Here is a 20,678-nt window from a genome sequence, read left to right as displayed (position 1 = left end):
GAAAGCTTGGAAAGTGTGAGACAGAGTATAAAGAAAAAGAAATTCTCCATAATGTCTCCACCAGAGGTCATCCACTGGGGTCTGCTGACCCAGTTCTTCCAGTAACAGGGCCAGGGCTGTGTAGCCCCTCAGATCTCACTGTGCACTGCTCTCCCGCTCCTGGCAGTGGCTCATATCCAAACGCAAGCTGTGTGAGGCTGAAATTTCATGGTGAATGTTCCAACCAGAATACTGTATTGACACACAGCAAACGATATGCCTTCTCACAAGCTAGGCATCAAAAATGTGTGTCAAAGATGTAAGTGAGTACCATCCTCCACACTCAACATTTTTTTATTTTGGAAAATGTAATTATTTTTTCAAACAATATTTTATTTATGTTAATATGCTTTTTATTTTTGAAGTGAGTAAATGAGAAATATTTTTTTCAGTTTTGCTTTTTAATTTCTAACACAGTAAATAATGCTAGGTATAATAACTTTTAGGAACAAAAAGTCTTTGATAGCATCAGTGATTTGAAAGAGTTTAGGGCTTCGGGGACCTGAAGGTTTGGAAATTGCAGATCTAGAGTAATCCCCGCACCTTTTTGTTTTCCAGAGCGTGAATTTTTGTGAAGCCAGTTTGTCCCGTTGCTTCCCCCTGAGATTCAGGTTCAGCAGTTCTGGAGGTGGGCCTCCATATACCCCATCAGGAGGCTTCCATGGGGCAGGGTGGTGGGGGCGTTGCTTCACGTGTAGGCCTGCCTTGGTAGATCACATACTGACTGGGTGACAGACAGTTTGCAAAGACTCTTTTTTGCTTAGGTTCTTTTTGGCTTTGTGTTGAATAGGTCATCTGTGATAGATACTGAGACTACTCTGTTCCCTATAAATGGTAGCTCTTTAAAAATAATTTCTAATTGTTTGTTGCTGGCATATCTGAATGCTCATTGGTTTTTATATTTTTTATCCAGAATTTTTGCAGAATTCTATTATTTCCAACTTTTTAAAATTTTATTGGATTTTTCTATGTAGACAGTTTTTCAGCTACAAATGAAAAATGGACATTTTCTTTTTTAATTTTAAATTTATTAATTTTTAATTGAAGAACAGTTGCTTTACAGTATTGTGTTGGTTTCTGCCCAATAGCAACATGAATCAGTCATAGGTATACATATGTCCCCTGATATTTTCTTTTTCAATTGTAATTTTATTAAGTGTGGTTGATTTACAGTGTTAATCTCTGCTATACATCAAAGTAATTCAATTATTTTGTTGTCATTGTTTAGTTGCTAAGTTGTGTCTGACTCTTTGCGACTCCGTAAACTGCAGCACACCGGGCTTCCCTGTCCTTCTTTATCTGCCAGAGTTTGCTCAAACGCATGTTTGTTGATTCGGTGATGCCATCCAACCATTTTGTCCTCTTTCGTCCCCTTCTCCTCCTGCCCTCAGTCTTTCCCAGCATCAAAGTCTTTTCCAACCAGTCAGCTCTTCACATCAAGTGGCCGAAGTATTGAAGTTTCAGCTTTAGCATCAGTCCTTCCAGTGAACATTCAGGGTTGATTTCCTTTAGAATTGACTGGTTTGACCTCCTTGCTGACTCTCAAGAATCAGCTGCAGTACCACAGTTTGAAAACATCAGTTCTTTGGTGCTCAGCCTTCTTTATGGTCCAACTCTCACATCCATACATGACTATTGGAAAAATCATAGCTTTGACTATATGGACCTTGTTGGTTGACTATATGGACTGATGTTGCTGCTTTTTAATATGCTGCCTAGATTTGTCATAGCTTTTCTTTCAAGAAGCAAGCGTCTTTTAATTTCATGGCTGCAGTCACTGTCTGCAGTGATTTTGGAGCCCAAGAAAATAGTCTGTCACAGTTTTTATTGTTTCCCCATCTATTTGCCATGACGTGGCAAATGCTGTGGCAGGACCGGATGCCATGATCTTATTTTTTTGAATGTTGAGTTTTAATTCAGCTTTTTCACTCCCCTCTTTCACCTTCATCAAGAGGCTCTTTAGTTCTTTTCACATTCTGCCATTGGAGTGGTATCATCTGCATATCTGAGGTTGCTGATATTTCTCCCAGCAGTCTGGATTCCAAGCCTGGCATTCTGTGTGATGTACCCTGCATTGAAATTAAATAAACAGACTGACAATATACTCCTTTCCCAATTTTGAAGAAGTCTGTTGTCCCATATCCATTCCAAATTGTTGCTTCTTGACCTGCATACAGGTTTTTCAGGGGGCAAGTATATATATATGAAAAGGAATACATATATATACATGTTTATCTAACATGGCTTATTACAGGATATTGAATATAGTTCCCTGTGCACATTTACTTGGACCTTGTTGTTTCTCCATCCTATATATAATATTATGGTTTGTGTCTGCTGATTCCAAACTCTTAACCGCCCCCCTTCGCTAATGGCTATTTTCTTTTTTCCTTCAGTCTTTAAACTTTTTATTATTTGACTCACTAATATGTTCAATACAATTTGGACACAAATAGTTATAACAGGAATCTTTATCTTGTTCCTGATTTTTTTTCCCCCTGACCATTGAGTATTATGTATGTTCTATGTTTGTGGCAGTAACTTTACCAGTTTAAGAAGTTTTTTCTCTTTCCTATTTGAAAAGAATTTTTATCATGAATGATGTTGAATTTTATCAAAAAACTTTTTTTTTTGCTTCTGTATCTTACCTCCTTCAATTAGTATTTTCATAAGTTTCTTAATGGACCACCACATTTGCATTTAAGTGATTAACTTCACTTGCTCAGTATTCCACATTGTGATGTTGAATATGCTAATATTCTTTAGGGTTTGTGCCATTTGCTAGCAATTTTCCTTTCTCAGTCACTGGGATAGGGTTTCCATGCTGTTTATTGTGGAAACTCTGTTGCTAACAGAGAGCCTGGCATTCAGCAGGCACTCAGTTCAATGTTGAATAAAGGACAGCTTCAGGAAAAGAGCGCCTCAGCCCTGCTGTGTGCTGCCTGTTGCCTTCATCCTGTACTTTTTTTCCTTCTCACTTACTCTGGGTGGGAAACTGTGAGACGTGATGTTTCTCCAGGGGCAGTGTGAGGGGCTGGTGGGATGAATCCCCTGGAACCTGAAACTTGGTTTTCATACATGTAATAAATTAGATATGTAAAATTACTATGTCATGGATATACCATAGCATTATAAATAGTTGCTTTGTTCTTAAAGTTTGTGAATAGGTCCTTAGAATCATCTTAGTAAGTTGTTCTTTTGCTAACTTGCAGCTATCTTGGTTAGTGTATTTTTTTAACATGTAGTTGTTTACTTTGTTAAATTTGCTTTTTTTTTCTTTGCTTCTTGATGAAAGATAATGTCCCTGGTCTGCTGAATTGACTGAACCAAAAGTACTCAGAAGTGTCAAAGTACTGATGGTGTTACCATGTAAATACTACCACTGCAAATCCTGTTGTGAGATGGAAATGCAGAATGTGGGGTGTGCTGTTCTGTGGGGAAGGGGCTCCCTGGGTTCTGGATGCTAGAAAGGCCAGATGATGTTTATGTGACTTCTGGAGGCTGCCCTGTGGAGCATCGGAGAGAAACTGTCATCGACACATCTCTGTAGAGCCTCAACCTTTTATTTTACGAGCTGAAATAACGCAATTTTGAAAGCCAAGCATAGGCTCTCAGGATTTCTTAAGAATGAATTGTGGTAACAATGGCTTGATTGCTAAGATTTTCACTCTTTCCCAACCCTTGATTTCTTCACTCTTCAGAGAAATAAATCAATGCTATATTGCTGGGTGTATTTAAAAACCACATCTCAATGCTGCAACAGAACATAAGGAAATTCTTTCTAGTGCCAAATGCAACCAAAGAGTTGTTTAAAAACTGTTCACCACTGAATCCCCAGCTGAGTGTCAACCTGCCAGCTCCCAAAACATAGGCGGTTGGCATTACTCTTTGGCAAGGCTTGCAGATAGTCAGTGAAACTCACTCAAAATCCCTGGGTTCATTTTTCATCCAAATATCCAGAACATCTGGAAGAAGCACTTCCTGCTATCCCCAGTACTCTGTAATTCCCCAGTAATTTTGTTTGGGTATTTCATATTTTAGTAAAATAAAAAATAAAGAGACTGACTAGAAGTAGAATCTGACTTCTACTAAAGCTCTCATCTATTGAATCTGGCGTGTGTATCTTGGTGGAAGACTGTGAAATACAGTAATAATACTTAAAATTATGAATTTATAATTGTTTCATGTTGCTTTAAAATACTGCAGTGAGTGTTTTTCTTAAGCTGTCATTTTTGCATGTGCACTGAATGATCATGAGAGTGAGAAGGCTGGAAGCTGGCGTGAATGGCTCCCTCACCCCGTCACTGCACCATGTAGAGCGCTGCTTGGCCCCTCTGGGGTAGCTGTGTGAGCAGCAGGCCTCTGGGTCCTGTGGAGGAGTGGTGATGTTGCTCAGGTGATAGGTCAGAGTCACCAGTGTCCAGGCCTCCCACTTCAATTCAGGTGCCTTTTTCCAGTTATTAAAGATCACTTCCTCTTGTAAGAATCCCCTAGAAGAAATGGAGTAGCCATCATAATCAACAAGAGTCCAAAATGCAGAACTTGGATGCAGTCTCAAAAACGACAGAATGGTCTCTGTTCGTTTCCAAGGCAAACCATTCAATATCACAGTAATCCAAGTCTGTGCCCTGACTAGTAATGCTGAAGAAGCTGAAGTTGAATGGTTCTATGTAGACCTACAAGACCTTTTAGAACTAACACCCAAAAAAGATGTCCTTTTTATGATAGGGGACTGGAATGCAAAAGTAGGAAGTCAAGAAACACCTGGAGTATCAGACAAATTGGGCCTTGGAGTACAGAATGAAGCAGGGCAAAACCTCCAAGAGTTTTGACAAGAGAATGCATGGGTCGTAGCAAACACCCTCTTCCAACAGCACAAGAGAAGACTCTACACATGGACATCACCAGGTGGTCAATACCAAAATCAGATTGATTATATTCTTTGCAGCCAAAGATGGAGAAGCTCTATACAGTCAGCAAAGACAAGACCAGGAGCTGACTGTGGCTCAGATCATGAACTGCTTATTGCCAAATTCAGACTTAAATTGAAGAAAGTGGGGAAAACCACTAGACTATTCAGATATGACCTAAATCAAATCCCTTATGATTATACAGTGGAAGTGAGAAATAGATTTAAGGGACTAGATCTGATAGATAGAGTGCCTGATGAGCTATGCACTGAGGTTCGTGACATTGTACAGGAGACAGGGATCAAGACCATCCCCAAGAAAAAGAAACGCAAAAAAGCAAAATGGCTGTCTGGGGAGGCCTTACAAATAGCTGTGAAAAGAAGAGAAGCAAAAAACAAAGGAGAAAAGGAAAAATATACCCATTTGAATGCAGAGTTCCAAAGAATAGCAAGGAGAGATAAGAAAGCCTTCCTCAGTGATCAATGCAAAGAAATAGAGGAAAACAGTGGAATGGGAAAGACTAGAGATTTCTTCAAGAAAATTAGAGATACCAAGGGAGCATTTCATTGAAGATGGGCTCAATAAAGGACAGAAATGGTATGGACCTAACAGAAGCAGAAGATATTAAGAAGCGGTGGCAAGAATACACAGAAGAACTATACAAAAAAGATCTTCATGACCCAGATGATCACGATGGTGTGATCACTCACTTAGAGCCAGACATCCTGGAATGTGAAGTCAAGTGGGCCTTAGGAAGCATCACTATGAACAAAGCTAGTGGAGGCGATGGAATTCCAGTTGAGCTATTTCAAATCCTGAAAGATGATGCTGTGAAAGTGCTGCACTCAATATGTTAGCAAATTTGGAAAACTCAGCAGTGGCCACAGGACTGGAAAAGGTCAGTTTTCATTTCAATCCCAAAGAAAGGCAATGCCAAAGAATACTCAAATTACCGCACAATTGTACTCATCTCACACGCTAGTAAAGTAATGCTCAAAATTCTCCAAGTCAGGCTTCAACAATATGTGAACCATGAGCTTCCAAATGTTCAAGCTCGTTTTTAGAAAAAGCAGAGGAACCAAAGATCAAATTGCCAACATCTGCTTGATCATTGAAAAAGCAAGAGAGTTCCAGAAAAACATCTATTTCTGCTTTATTGACTATGCCAAAGCCTTTGACTGTGTGGATCACAACAAACTGTGGAAAATTCTGAAAGAGATGGGAATACCAGACCACGTGACCTGCCTCCTGAGAAATGTGTATGCAGGTCAAGTCTGATGTTAAAAAATTCAATTAACATCTGTGGGGGAGGACCTTTAGCACCCGAAGACTCAATGTGGTTAAATAGGGAGAATTCTTTTGAGTCAAGTCTTCTAGAGGCAGGCCAGATAATGCTTTCCTTTCGGATTAGACTTTCAAAGATCTGCAGCCACATTCTCCTCCCTCTGGTATGGGAATGCATGCTATTCTTATTTTTCGAAGCTGCTACAGAACTGGGGAGCAGAAGGTGAGACTCAAAATTGAGCTGTTATTCTTGACTAAATGTTTCCATAATTGATACAAGCCTTTTTTTTAATTTCCGGAATACTAACAAAGTGAATTTTGACAAATTTTATAGTTAGTTTCTGTTTGCTTTGATGGAGAGGAAAACTTCTGGATGTTCTTACTTTGCCATTTTTTGCTGGCGACACCACCGTCAAGTTATTAATGGAAGTTCAGGGGCAGAGATTCGTGGTACCCATGATGTGAAGGGACCATCATGTAAGATTTCTAATAGTGATACGGGATCATTTCTTTTTACGTGGTCAGGAGCAAATTGCTTTAGCTTTGCTGTAAGTTACCTTAGGAAAAAAATGTAATATTTCAGTGATTTGATGTGATATGAGCAGCAAAATCATTTTTTATTCTTTATTTCAGGGACTTGAAGATAAAATGGTCTTTGAATTTAAATTCTGTTGTTGAGAAGAAGGAATTGGGAGAAACTCTTGAGATTTTTGTTATTGTTGTTGTTAGAGGTTCCTGCCTTGAAAGACTGCTTTCAAAAGACTGCTAAAGCTCTTATTAAGTGATATTAAAACAATGCCTGTTTTCTTCTTGTTTATATTTTCAGGGCACCTTTGATGATTACTTGGAGTTATTCCTGCAGTTTGGTTATGTGAGCCTTTTCTCCTGTGTTTACCCACTGGCAGCTGCCTTCGCTGTGCTAAATAATCTCACTGAAGTTAATTCAGATGCCTTAAAAATGTGCAGAGTCCTCAAACGTCCATTCTCACAACCCTCAGCCAGTATTGGTGTATGGCAGGTAATTATTTGAAAAAAAAAATTATTTTTTTTTAAAAAAATTTAAAAATGAAGCATTGTGATTTTAAATAAAAGCTCTATGGAGAGTTTTGGAAGAATACTATCCAGTAAGAGAATCTAATCCATGTTATGGAACTTTCTACTCAACAGTAGTAGAATATACTTTCTTTTCAAGTGTTTATAGAACTTGCAACAATATGTACCATCTCCTGGGGAATAAAACAAACTTAAAAATTTTTAAGAATTGAACTTATACACAGTGGGCTCTCTGGCCATGATGGAACCAAATTGAAAATCAGTAGCAGAAAGATGATAGGGAAATCACCAAACACTTAAAAACTAAACAACACATTTGTAAATAATCATGGGTGAAAGAGAATGTGTGAAGTGTGAGAATTGTCTCTTCTTTATTATTAGTCTTGTTAGAGGTGTGACAATTGTATTGATCTTTTCCAAGGAGTAACTCTTTGTTTCATTGATCTCTGTTATTTTACTGCTTTCAATTTCATTGATTTGTACTCTTATCTTTATTGTTTCCTTCTTTCTGATTCTCTTGTGTTTATTTTGTTCTTTGTTTCTAGTTTCTTGAGTAGAAGCTCAGACTATTGATTTGAGATTTTTCCTCTTTTCTGGTATATGCCTTTAGGTCTACAAATTTCTTTGTTAGCACTGCTTTACTCATATCCCCAAAAGTTTGACATGCTGTGTTTTCATTTTCAGTCAGTTCTTTGTATCTTCTGGCTACATATCATCTTGAATGAAATAGAGCAGTTTCTCCAAAAGTACACTACCACAACTCACTCAATGTGAAATAGGTAATTTGAGTATCCTCAGAATTACAAGGAAATTGAATATGCTATTAAAAATCCCCAAAAAAGAAATATCCTGGCCCAAATGGTTTTACTGGTAAATTCTAACATTTAAAGGGAAATTAACATCAATTTTACATAATTTGTCCCAAAAAACAGAGAAGGAAGGAATATTGTCTAATTCATTCTATGAATTTAGTATCAGTATGGTAGTAAATCAGGACAGAGTATAAAAGAAGATAACAAACTAATATCTGTTGTGAATAAATATACAGAACAGCTTTCAGTTTCGTTTAGTCACTCAGTCACGTTCAACTCTTTGCAACCCCATGGAGTGCAGCACGCCAGGCTTCCCTGTCCGTCACCAACTCCAGGAGCCTATTCAAACTCATGTCCATCGTGTCAGTGATGCCATCCAACCATCTCATCCTCTGTTGTCCCCTTCTCCTCCCACCTTCAATCTTTCCTAGCATCAGGGTGTTTTCTAGTGAGTCAGTTCTTCACATCAGGTGGCCAAAGTATTTGAGTTTCAGCTTCAGCATCAGTCCTTCCAATGAATATTCAAGACTGATTTCCTTTAGGATAGACTGGTTGGATCTCCTTGCAGTCCAAGGGACTCTCATGAGTCTTCTCCAACACCACAGTTCAAAAGCATCAATTCTTCTGCGCTCAGCTTTCTTTATAGTCCAACTGTCACATCCATACATGACTACTGAAAAAACCATAGCTTTGACTATACGGACCTTTGTTGGCAAAGTAACGTCTCTGCTTTTTAATATGCTGTCTAGATTGATCGTAACTTTTCTTCCAAGGAGAAGCATTTTTAATTTCATGGCTGCAGTCACTATCTGCAGTGATTTTGGAGCCAAAAAAAAAAAAATAAAGTTTCTCACTATTTCCATTGTTTCCCCATCTATTTGGCATGAAGTGATGGGACTGGATGCCTTGATCTTAATTTTCTGAATTAAGTTTCTCACTCTCTTCTTTCACTTTCATCAAGAGGCTCTTTAGTTCTTCGCTTTGTACCATAAGGGTGGTGTCATCTGTGTATCTGAGGTTATTGATATTTCTCCCAGCAGTCTTGATTCCAGCTTGTGCGTCACCCAGCCCAGCATTTCTCATGATGTACTCTGCATATAAGTTAAATGAGCAGGGTGACAAATGCAGCCTTGATGTACTCCTTTCCCAATTTGGAACCAGTCTATTGTTCCATGTTCAGTTCTAACTGTTGCTTCTTGACCTGCATACAGATTTCTCAGGAGGCAGGTAAGGTGGTCTAGTATTCCCATCTCTTTAAGAACAGCTTAATAATATCTTAACTAATAAGAGTTAGCAGTATATGAGGAGAATTATATACCATGACAAGTGGAATTTTGTCTAGGGATGCAAGCTCTGGTTCAGTATTCAGAATCAACCAGTGTAGTCTACCATAGTTATATTCCAAAGAAGAAAAAAATATCTCATGATTATATCAGTCAGTATATATAAAGAGCATTTGGCAACATCCAACACTCATTCATTTTTGAAACTCTCAGAAACATAGTAATAGAAGGATATTGCTTCAACTTGATAAGGAACATCTATTTCAAAAAGCTTAAAGCTAACAACCATACTTGTTAGTGAAAGATTGAATGCTTTCTAAGATTAGGAACAATGCAAGAATGTCCACTGTTCCTACCCTTATTGAATATTGTTCTAGAAATTCTAACTAGCCTCCTCAGGCCAATTATGTCTCCAATGTACCCACCCACTGACCACACGTACATGAGGAAGCCCAGTCAAGGTCAGCTAGACCAAAAAAATTGCCTAGGTAACCATAGTCTTAAGTTGTCCACCTGCAGAATAATGAACTAAAGAAATGATTGTTGTTTTTAAGTTACAGAGTTTGGGATGATTTGTTACACAGCAGTGTCTAATATAGGAGGACTCAATATCCTAAATGTATCAGTTCTCCTTTAATTTACAAATAAATTAACCTAAAAATTAGCTTATAAATGTAGCACTATCCCCATGGAAGTTCTTCTTTTAATTAGATAACTTACTGTCAAGTTCATAGGGCAAAAGAAATACAGTAGAATAGCAGGAAAACTCTAAGGAAGGTCAGGGACATACCTTCCTACGTATTAAAATGTGTTACATAAACTCACTTGTTAGAGTAGAGTGGTGCTGGTGCATTATTCAGACAGATCAATGGAACAAAATACAAAGTCCAGAAATTCAGTATGTGATAGGTAAAATCTGTTAAATGGAGAAAAGCATCAACTGTCTACTGATAGTATTGGGGTAATTAAATCTCCAAATGAGGGGATAAGGGAGTTTGCTCTTCAAAAGTTAAGAGGAAAAAAAAGGCAAGACAGAGAAGGAGAGAAAATATTCACAACACATACATCTGCCAGAGGACTTGTGTTCAGATTACGTGAAGGACTCTTGCAACTCAGTTAAATAAAGACATGGACAAGATTTGAAGAAATGCTTCACCAAAGAATATATGCAAATGATCAATGAACTCAAGGAAAGATTTAGAATTAGCTACCGGGGAAATACACAAGAAAACCACAGTGAGATCGCACTATATACCTGTTTTAAAATGAAGACTAATGGTGCCAAGTGTTGGCAATAATGTGTAGTACCTGGAACTCTCATATATTACCAATAAAAATGTAAATGGTTACTTTGAAAAACTAAATTGCAATTTGTAAAAAAAAAAAAAAAATAGTTGAACATATACCTACCATACCCCAGCACCTCTGTTCTTAGAAATCCAGGGGAAAGAACATATCCCTGCAAAGACTGTACAGGAGTATCCATAGTAACTTTATTCAGAATAGTCCAAGACTGGAAACAACCCAATTTACCAAACAACCCACTAGGTAAGTGGGTAAAAAAATCATGATATATTCATACAATGGAGCACTGCTGCTGCTGCTGCTAAGTCGCCTCAGTCGTGTCCGACTCTGTGCGACCCCCAGGCTCCCCCATCCCTGGGATTCTCCAGGCAAGAATACTGGAGTGGGTTGTCATTTCCTTCTCCAATGCATGAAAGTGAAAAGTGAAAGTGAAGTCGCTCAGTCCTACTCAGCAATAAAAAGAAGAATAAATTACTGATAACATATAATATGGATCAACCTCAAAATCATGTTGAGTGAAAGAAGGAGACATAAAAGCATATATACTGTGTGAATCTAACTATATAAAATTCTGGAAAAACTAATATATAGTAATGAAAAAATAGATCAAAGTTTGCTTGGTGCCAGGTATGAAGAGAGGGGTGGATTGCAAAGCATTGTGAGGAATCTTTGGGGGAAAATGGAAATATCCTGTTTGTGATAGTGGTTTCCCAGGTGAGTGTAGCTTAATAAAGTGTATATCATAAATGAGTGCAATTTATTATATGTAAATTATAACTCATGATAAGTGATATTTAAAAATCAAAAAGTTTAGATAGAAGTGTATTAGAAATGCAGGAAGTCAGACGCTGTCCTGTGCTGCTGATGGGAAGGCGAACTGGTCAACCCTGGGGAGTTCAGCTTGGTAGTCAGAGTAACGAATACAGTGGCACCTTTGACTCAACTGTTCCACTTTCAGGAATTTATCCTACTTCCACACTTCTTAAAGGATGTGTTTGCAGGGTTTCTACTTGTAGCATTGTTTGTAATAATAACCAATAAGGAAATGATTAAATAAACCTTGTTATATTCATGCAATAAAATACTTAAGCAGTAGTGACTTAAGGCTTAAGTTATGACTTAAGAATGATGATCTCTGTGTCCTGACATGAAATAACTTCCACAGCATTTTAAGTGACCAAAGCAAGGGACTTGACAATGTGTATTACGCTGAGAGGAGAATAAGAAAGTATTTGTGCAAGTTTGCTTATATTTGTTTGCAGACAAAGTGTCTGGAAAATTATATAAGAAATTAATAATAGTGGTTATCTTGTGGAAAGAACAGAAACTGACAAGGGGGAGAAAGGGGACAAGGAGACTCTTCCCTGTACACTGGTAACATTTGATTTTTGATTGAATTTATAATAATTAAATAAATAGAAATTTAAAGCAATTTTAGGAGAAGGTAAAGTCCTACATAGATTTGTTATAAAGAAAACTGTCAAAAAATAATAAGATTACACAAAGGATTTTTTAAAATACAAGATGGTAGATAATCTTCATGGGACAAGATTTCATTAAGTTGAGATTAGATAATCTTCATGGGACAAGATTTTATTAAGTTGGGCTTCAGTCATGTTTTGCTTCTATATTTCTAGTGGTAATTGCATTTCTTAGAATTAGTAAGTTCTTAAGTAGTGATCACCAAGTGCTGTGTACACAAAAAAGAAAGAACAATGGTCACAACGTTTCCCCCGTCCACACTCAGTAATGTGCACTGGTCGTGGGACCCTGCATCACAGAGGTCTTAGTAGGTCTCAGTGGGGCCTGGTATCTGTGTTTTTCTAAAGTTCTACAGGTGATTTGGTAAATGCCACTAGAAAGGAATCATTGTAACTGGTGCCTTGGGTATGGCTGAACCAGATGTGATGTGTGGTCTGTTAAGTAGGACAGTTTCACAAAATGAATTCTGTTTAAAGTCATCTTTATTTTTGAATATAAAACATTCCCTCTGATTGCACTACTTTTGCTGCTGCTAAGTCGCTTCAGTCATGTCCAGCTCTGTGCGACCCCATAGATGGCGGCCCACCAGGCTCCCTGGTCCCTGGGATTCTCCAGGCAAGAACACTGGAGTGGGTTGCCATTTCCTCCTCCAATGCATGAAAGTGAAAAGTGAAAGTGAAGTTGCTCAGTCGTGTCCGACTCTTAGCGACCCCATGGACTGCAGCCTACCAGGCTCCTCCATCCATGGGATTTTCCAGGCAAGAGTACTGGAGTGGGGTGCCATCGCCTTCTCCCATTAGATATGCATAGAGTCAAGTAACTTTAATAGTGTATTTTTCTTGGATGTGTTCCAAATTCAGGTCCCTGGACACCTCCAGTTGGAAAGATAGAGCATATTGTTTGGGATATTCAAGCCTAAAGTATCTGAAATACCTTCTAACAGTATGGCTTTTTTGACCTAAATAAAATCATGGCATTATAGAGAAAAAGTTTTACATATTCTTGGAATCTTTAGGGCTAAGGAAAGACTTTTTCTTTGACTTTAAATAATATGAAAAAGGAGGAGGACATACGGACACAGTGATTGTGGTTTTTGGGCTTCCCAGGTGGTGCTGTGGTAAAGAGTCTGCCTGCCAATGCAGGAGGCATGGGTTTGATCCTTGGGCCAGGAAGATCCCCTGGAGAAGGAAATGGCAACCCTCTTCAGTATTCTTGCCAGGAAAATTTCCATACACAGAGGAACCTGGTGTGCTACAGTCCATGGGGTCTCAAAGAGTCGGACACGACTGAGCACACACGCAATTGTGATTTTTCATTTCACATTTTTTTTTCTTTCAGTTGGCTTTTGAAACAATGAGTGTTATATCTGTGGTCACCAACTGTGCTCTGATTGGAATGTCACCACAAGTGAATGCACTCTTCTCAGAGTCAAAAACAGACCTCATTTTGATCGTAGTAGCCGTGGAGGTAAGTGAACATTTAAGTCTATTTTAAATAGTCTGTATGTCAGATGCCTATGTTTTTCTAAGGCAGTGATGTCTCTGCCTGTCAGTGATGGGCAGTTCAGTGACTTGCATTAACTGGTTAGAAGGCAAAGCAGTTCAGGTAATGGGAACACAGGAGGATCCAGGCTGTGCATTCTTGGTTGTTGTCTACGTACAAAATAGTCACCATGGTACAAACAGGACTGTTACTTTTCCATGCATTGCGCTGGTGTGTCTAGTGCTAAGGAGATAAATCATATTTGAAATAGAATTCTGTGGACTTAATATTTTTTTTTTAGTCAGTTTTAGGGAATCTGTAACTTCTACTTTCTTAAGCAAGTAAATCCTAAGAAATGCTTTTTGATCATGACTTGTTTAAAGTCTCATTTGCAGCAGGTATGGGATTCATCGTAAAATGCTCTAAAACTCCAAGATGTAAAGAATAGGAAGACTCATAATATCACATACAAAGTATAAGTTGGCTGTCTGTGTATTTCTTTGATATTTAACTTGTTTATCATATTTCTAAATACAGATTACTGTACATCTTGAAAATGAAGCTCTAATCAATAACAAATGGAAGAATGTGCAGGAATTTTCCTGTTGTGATTATAGTTGTCAAGGATACTGTGATCTTTCATTTTTAAATACAAAAAAAAATAGAATAGTAGTAAAAGTTTGTCAAAGCAGAACTTAGTAGGGTCACAGAGCGGTGATTCAGGACTTAGGGCTAACCCTAAGAAATGAAATTATGAACTTGTACATTTCTGGTAGTAGAAGAAAGAGATTCTGCTTTGTTCTGTTTGCACTTTTAGCATGTTTGGCAGGAATGTGTGTTCATGATAGAAGTTGTGTGTAGGGTATGCGTTTTGGAGAAGGATTTTAGATAGCAGCAAGTAAGAAGAGAAAGAGAATGTTTTGTAGATAAAAGTAAGCCTGTTTTGAATTTTGTTGGCTGAACAGGATTTTGGAGAGCTATTTGCAAGGTGACTTACCACCTGTGGCAGTGAAAGAACAAGACAGAGGTCCCTCAGACAGGGTGGCCAACCAACCAGGCTCACAGTACATCTTCTTGATTTAAGACACAGCCCTTAACTCTGCAGATCTTGGAGGTTGTCTTTGTCAGCACGTCCGGAGCTCATTAGGGGCTTTCAGCTTTGGGGCTGGCTTTCACTTAAAAATCATGAGACTCAAGGAACTGACCAGAATACCAGGTAGTTTATTTGCCATAAGGAGACTTTTCCAATGCTTATAACAGTCCATGTTCAAGTAGAAGTGGAACTGGTTATTAGACAGTTTCTTAGTGAATTTAGTGGCAGAGAAAGAGGAGTGTAATAGTCTTAAGAGATTCAGAAAACCTAAAAATCATTCCTTCCCTCAAACAGAGCAGAGCTCTGTCTGAACCAGGTCTCGGTGTCCATCATCAGCTTCTAAGCAGTGATGGATGATTTTCAACACTTCCCACTTCTTGATTTTGCCGTCACTTTTTCTAGACTCCTGGCTGGCCCAGTCTTCCTATATATTCCCGTTCATTAGGCCAGTGTTTTCTTTTGTATCAGTGATCTCGTAATCAGATATCAGAACTGATCTCTTAATCAGTTTTAACAGGAACTTTGTTGTTGTCCGGAGGGTCTAACCCTTATGCCTCCTCTTAGCATTTTAGTCTCTTCCTGTAGTATTCAAGCAATTATTTTACTGTCATTATCTAAATTGGTTCTTTAGAGTACAACAGAAATAAAAGCCTTGATTAAAAACTTTTGTGAGGAAAAACCTTAAGTTTTCTGTAGGAAACTTATTATTCTTTAATTGTGACTTTAATCTTTACTTTGTTACATTTTTAAGCCTTTTATTTTGAAATAATTATAATTCAAAGGAAGTTGAAAAGATAGTACAGAGGTCCTATGCACCCTTCACCCAGTTAGCCCCAATGGTTACAACTTACGTAACTGTAACATGATTTCAAAACGGAGACCTTGACACTGGTATAGTGTGTGTGTGGGGTTGTCATTTTATCACATGTATTGATTCATTAAACCCCTACAGTTAACATATGTGCATTTCCATCATCACAAAGGTCCCCCTCCTCCTGCCCCCTTATAGTCACACTGGTATTCTGGTCCCTCAGCTCACCTCATCACCACAGCATCAGTGATCATGAATCTCTTCTCCATCTCTATAATTTTCTCATTTTGAGAATGTTATGTTATATGAATGGCAACCTACAGTCTGTAAGCTTTTCTTTGGTAACTTGTTATTAGTAAATTGTGTCTCCCCCAAAAGTCTGTTGAATTCCTGACCCCCAGCACCTCAGAATGTGACCTGATTTGGAAATGGAGTTGTTACAGCTCTAAGTAGTTCCAGTGAGGTCATACTGGAGTAGAGGAGACCCTTATCCAGTACGACCATTGTCCTGACAAGAAGAGAAGAGACAGAGAAACCCAGGGGAGAGTGCCCTGTGACAAGGGAGACAGAGATGGAAGTGCTTTAGCTCCAGGCCACAGAACCCCGAGGACTGCCATTAACCACCAGAACCCAGGCAGCACCAAGGGAGGAGTCATCCATCCAGGTTTCAGAGGGAGCAGGGCCCCTGAAGCCATGACTTACAGACTCCTAGTCTCCAGATTGTGAGACAATACATTTCTGTTGTTTAAACCACCTGGTTCCTGATACTTTGTCATGGCAGGCCTGGAAAACGGTGTTGTAACCTTTCTGTTTGAAGAACTTCCTTTAACCAATGCTAGCAACAAATTCTCTTAGCTTTTCTTTATCTGATCACTGTTTTTCCCCCTCTTTGATTCCTGAAGGATAGTTTCATAAGGTATGGAATTCGTGGATTACAATTCTTTTCTTTCAGCACTTGAAAAATATTCTGGCACTTCCTTCTCCAAGGTTTAGGTGAGGAATCTGTTTTCATTCAGACTGATAGTAGGTACTGTTGCACTTTTCCTCTGGTTGCTTTCGAAGTTTTTTCTTTATTTTTAGTTTCCCCAAATTGAGTTATAATGGGTCTTGGTGTGGATTGATTTATTTGTTTGGGGTTTACTTCACTTCTTAGATCTTTAGGCTTATTCTTTCACCAAATTTGGGGAAATTTCAGGCCTTATCTAACAGTATTTAGATACTCTTTCTTCTTTCTCTCCTCCATTTGGGATTCTGATAATCTGAAAAAAAAATTTTTTTTTTTTATTTTCCTACAGATCACTAAGGTTCTGTTCATCTTCTTTTTTTCTTTTTTCTTTTTTTTTTTTTTTTGACCTGTTTTCTCTCTGCTGCTCAGGTTGGGTGAATTCTCTTCATATTCCTCAAGTTTATTGATTCTTTCCTCTGTCATTTCCACTATACTGTTGACCCCATCCACTGAGTTTTTAAAAGTTTGTGGGATTACATTTTTCAGTTCTAAAAGTTCCATTTAGTTCTGTGTTGTAATTATAACATCTGGGTTTTGTTTGTTTTGCTGAGATTTTCTGTTTTTCCATTTGTTCCAAGAGGATTTGTACTTGATTGTTGAAACTTTTTTTTTTTTACAATGACTTGTATTCACTCAGGCTGCTCTAACAAAATTCTGTAGACTGGCTGGCCTAAATAAGACATGTATTTCTCACAGTTCTGAAGTCTGGAAGTCCAAAATCAAGGTGCTGACAGATTTTGTGCTTGTAAGGGCCTTCTTGGCTTGTTGAGAGCTGCCTTCTTACTCGCTGGTGTCTTTTTTTTTTTTTTTTTTAAGGTCACTAATCCCATCATGGGGTTCACCTTCAGGACCTCATCTCAACCCTCCTGTGCACCACTGGCTTCATGAGAACTGAAAGATGTCTGCTTTTCTATCTCAGAAAATAGAGTAGTGACTGAAACACTATAGGGATGCAGTTCAGTGTTTAGATGACTGTTGAATTAATTGAGTTTTAAAAAGGAAGCTGGGAATTTCAGTGTTCATTTAAAAAGGGAAGATGGATATTTTTGGATAAATTTATTTTCAGTATTAGTTATATATCTATATTTGTTAGTGTATAACATTTTCTGAGTCCTGGCTGTACAACACAAAAGGATGCCCAGTGCTCATCCTTTTCACTCCTTAATTAAATAAATTACACTCAGTATTGAGTGTGGCTTCCCAGGTGGCACTAGTGGTAAAGAACCTGCCTGCCAATGCAGGAGATGTAAGAGACGTGGGTTCGATTGGGAGGATCCCCTGGAGGAGGAAATGGCAACCCACTCCAGTATTCTTGCTTGGAAAATCCCATGGACAGAGGAGCCTGGTGGGCTACAGTCCACAGGATCACAAAGAGTTGGACACGACTGAGCGGCTAACTCTATGTATATTTCACTGAATCTGGTGCTAAGAGAAGACAAAGCCATCTTTTTATTTTTGTCTTCAGGGATTCTGCTCCTTCTGTTTTGTCTTTTTTCATTGAAGTATAGTTGATTTACAATGTTGTGAAGAATTCTGCTGCTTAATGTAGTCAAGAAGAAATGGATATCTAAAACCACACTGTACACACCCACAGATATCTTTAGTTCAGTACATTTACCAGAAATGCAGCTGGGCAGAAGGACATGCCAAGTAAATGGTCCGTGGAGCAGAAACCCATGGATATCATTCAAAGACAGCAGACCCTTTCCTGTCAATATCTTTTTCCTTTGGTGAGCTCTTGGGGCCTCTGTAGCCTGTTTTGAAAAGTCCTGGATGTGACTTCATTCTGATTTCCCAGAGCAGTTAGAAAAGCATCTTCCTCCATGCTGGTGGGGACATCTGACTCAGAATTCTGACCCTATTTTAATCTACTCTGAGGACGTCAGTTAGGTGTTCCTGATGACGTGAAGCATAGGAGACAAAAGCACAGCCATGGGCTCATTTAGAGTCAGTCACGACATAGAAAAAAGGTGTTTAAAATTAATCCACATAGGCCAAAATGCCAGCAGTGTTTCAGGCTGTTTTGTTTCTTCTACGTTTACACCTCTGAATAAGAAGTATTTCCTTTGGTTGCCAAGGCTAACGTCCTATAAGAGAAGAATGATTGTTTTTGGTGTGTGCTTGTTTTGATGAGGATATAATTGTAATGTTACAAATATTTACTAATATGGAGATCATTACTAATGTGGCAATCACCCAGAATAAGTCAAAGGGCCAGGAGGTTGTAATAGATAAATGTGTACTGCTCTTTCACTTTCTTTCTTTCTCTTTTATTGTAGTAAAGCATAAATAACATAAATTTACCATTTTAAGCTCTTATAATTTTTTAGTTGTATTAATAAACACATTATGTGAAATTTACCTTCTTAACCATTTTTAAGTGTATAGTTCTGTGGCATGAAGTACCTTGATATTGTTAAGCAATCATCAGCACCGTCCATCTCCAGAACTTTTTCACCTTCCCCAACTGAAGTGCTGTACCCATTAAATACCAACTCCACATTCTACCCGCCTCTAGCCTGTAGTAACCTCTAGAAACCTGATGTAGGTGGAATCATACAATATTTATCCTCTGACTTATTCATCTTAGCATAATGTCTTCAAGGTTCATTTATGTTATGAATTTCATTTCTTTTTAAGATTGAAAATGCTACTCATATATGCCTATATATCACATTTTATTTATCTCTTGACCCATCAATGGACAGACACACTGCACTTCCACCTTTTGTCTGTTGTGAATAAAGCTGCTACAAACATGGGCGTTCAGATATCTGTTTGAGTTCTGTGCTTTCACTTCCTTTATGTATATAGCCAGAGAGTTGCTGCTGGATTACGTGGTAATTCTAGGTTTAATTTTTTGAGGAACCTCTTGTCATAACCTCTGCTACACCATTTGTCATAGCAGCTGCATTATTTATATTCCCACTAGCAATGCACAGGGTTCCAGTTTCTTCATATCCTTGACAACACTGATATTTTCTGTTTTTTTGGAAAAGTCATCCTAATGGTGTGAGGTGATTGAGCATCTTTTCGTGTGCTTCTTGGCCATTTGTGTATCTTTTTCAGGGAAATGTCTATTCAAATCCTGTGCCCATTTTTTAATTGTGTTGTTGGTTTTTCAGTTGTTGTTGGAATCCTTTATATATTCTAGATGTCAGTCTCCTATTAGATATATGATTTGCAAATACTTGTCCCATGCTGTGGGTTGCCTTTTCACTTGATTGATACTATCCTTTGATACACAGAAGTCCAACTTACCTATTTTTTTTCTTTTTTTTTGCTTTTGCTTTTGGTGTCATATCCAGGAATTCATTACCAACTCTAATGTCATGATGCTTTTGCTCTATGTTGTCTTCTAGGAGTTTAATAGTTTTAGATACTAAGTCTAGATCTTTGATTTAATTTTTGTATAACTAAATTTGTATATGAAAAGGGTCCAGATTCATTCTTTTGCATTTGAATATCTAGTTTCCCCACAATCATTTGTTGAAAAGACTGTCTTTTCCCCCAGTGAATGGTCTTGGCACCCTTGTCAAAAAGCATTTGACCATATATGTGGGGGTTTATTTCTTTGCTCTTTATGCCATTGGTCTGTATATCTGTCTTTTTTCTTTAAGCCAGTTTATTGTGGTATGATTGACATACAGAAAGCTGTACATATTTAATGTGTACAATTTGATGAGTTTGGAGACAAGTAATAGCTCTCTTTATGCCAGTACCACACTGCTTTGATTACTATAACTTTGTAGTTAAGTTTTGAAGTCAGAAAATATGAAACTGCCGAACTTTGTTCTTCTTTTTCAAGATTGTTTTGGCTATTTTGGTGTGCATTTGCTTTAAAATGCTTTTAGTAACTATAGCTACTTAGTTTCTGATGTTTTAAAACTATTGCTCAAAAGCTGGGTTATATTGGCACAGATTGGTATTGAAATAAGTCCTCTTCTTCTGCCACAGTATTGTATTTGAAGGTTTATTTGTTTTTATTTTATTTACTTTCATATAATTGAGTGGACCTATCTTTGGTTTCTAAATTAAGAATTTTAGGAAATTCCCTGGCGGTTGAGTGGTTAGGACTCCATGTTTCACTGATGAGGGTGCAGGTTCAGTTCCTGGTT

At 38.0% G+C, this 20,678-nt stretch overlaps 1 protein-coding gene across 25 annotated transcripts in view; it reads left to right on the top strand.

The window, feature by feature from the left end:
* The window catches only part of ANO10 (anoctamin 10), a 216,486-nt gene that overhangs the window by 38,940 nt on the left and 156,868 nt on the right, over nucleotides 1-20,678 (top strand). For 24 of the 25 annotated variants that reach the window (XM_055557885.1, XM_055557878.1, XM_055557880.1 and 21 more), the window contains exons 10-11: nucleotides 7,060-7,251; nucleotides 13,507-13,635. In XM_055557885.1, the coding sequence (XP_055413860.1) occupies nucleotides 7,060-7,251; nucleotides 13,507-13,635 (321 nt within the window). Of the gene's footprint in view, nucleotides 1-7,059; nucleotides 7,252-13,506; nucleotides 13,636-17,376; nucleotides 19,324-20,678 lie in introns of those variants that run through there. The other variant, XM_055557893.1, reaches the window with a different exon arrangement.

The sequence above is a fragment of the Bubalus kerabau genome, chromosome 20, assembly GCF_029407905.1.
Source record: "Bubalus kerabau isolate K-KA32 ecotype Philippines breed swamp buffalo chromosome 20, PCC_UOA_SB_1v2, whole genome shotgun sequence".
Classification (NCBI taxonomy): domain Eukaryota; kingdom Metazoa; phylum Chordata; class Mammalia; order Artiodactyla; family Bovidae; genus Bubalus; species Bubalus kerabau.
The sequence above is the reverse complement of the archived record's forward strand: the minus strand, read 5'-3'. Positions and strand labels throughout refer to the sequence as shown.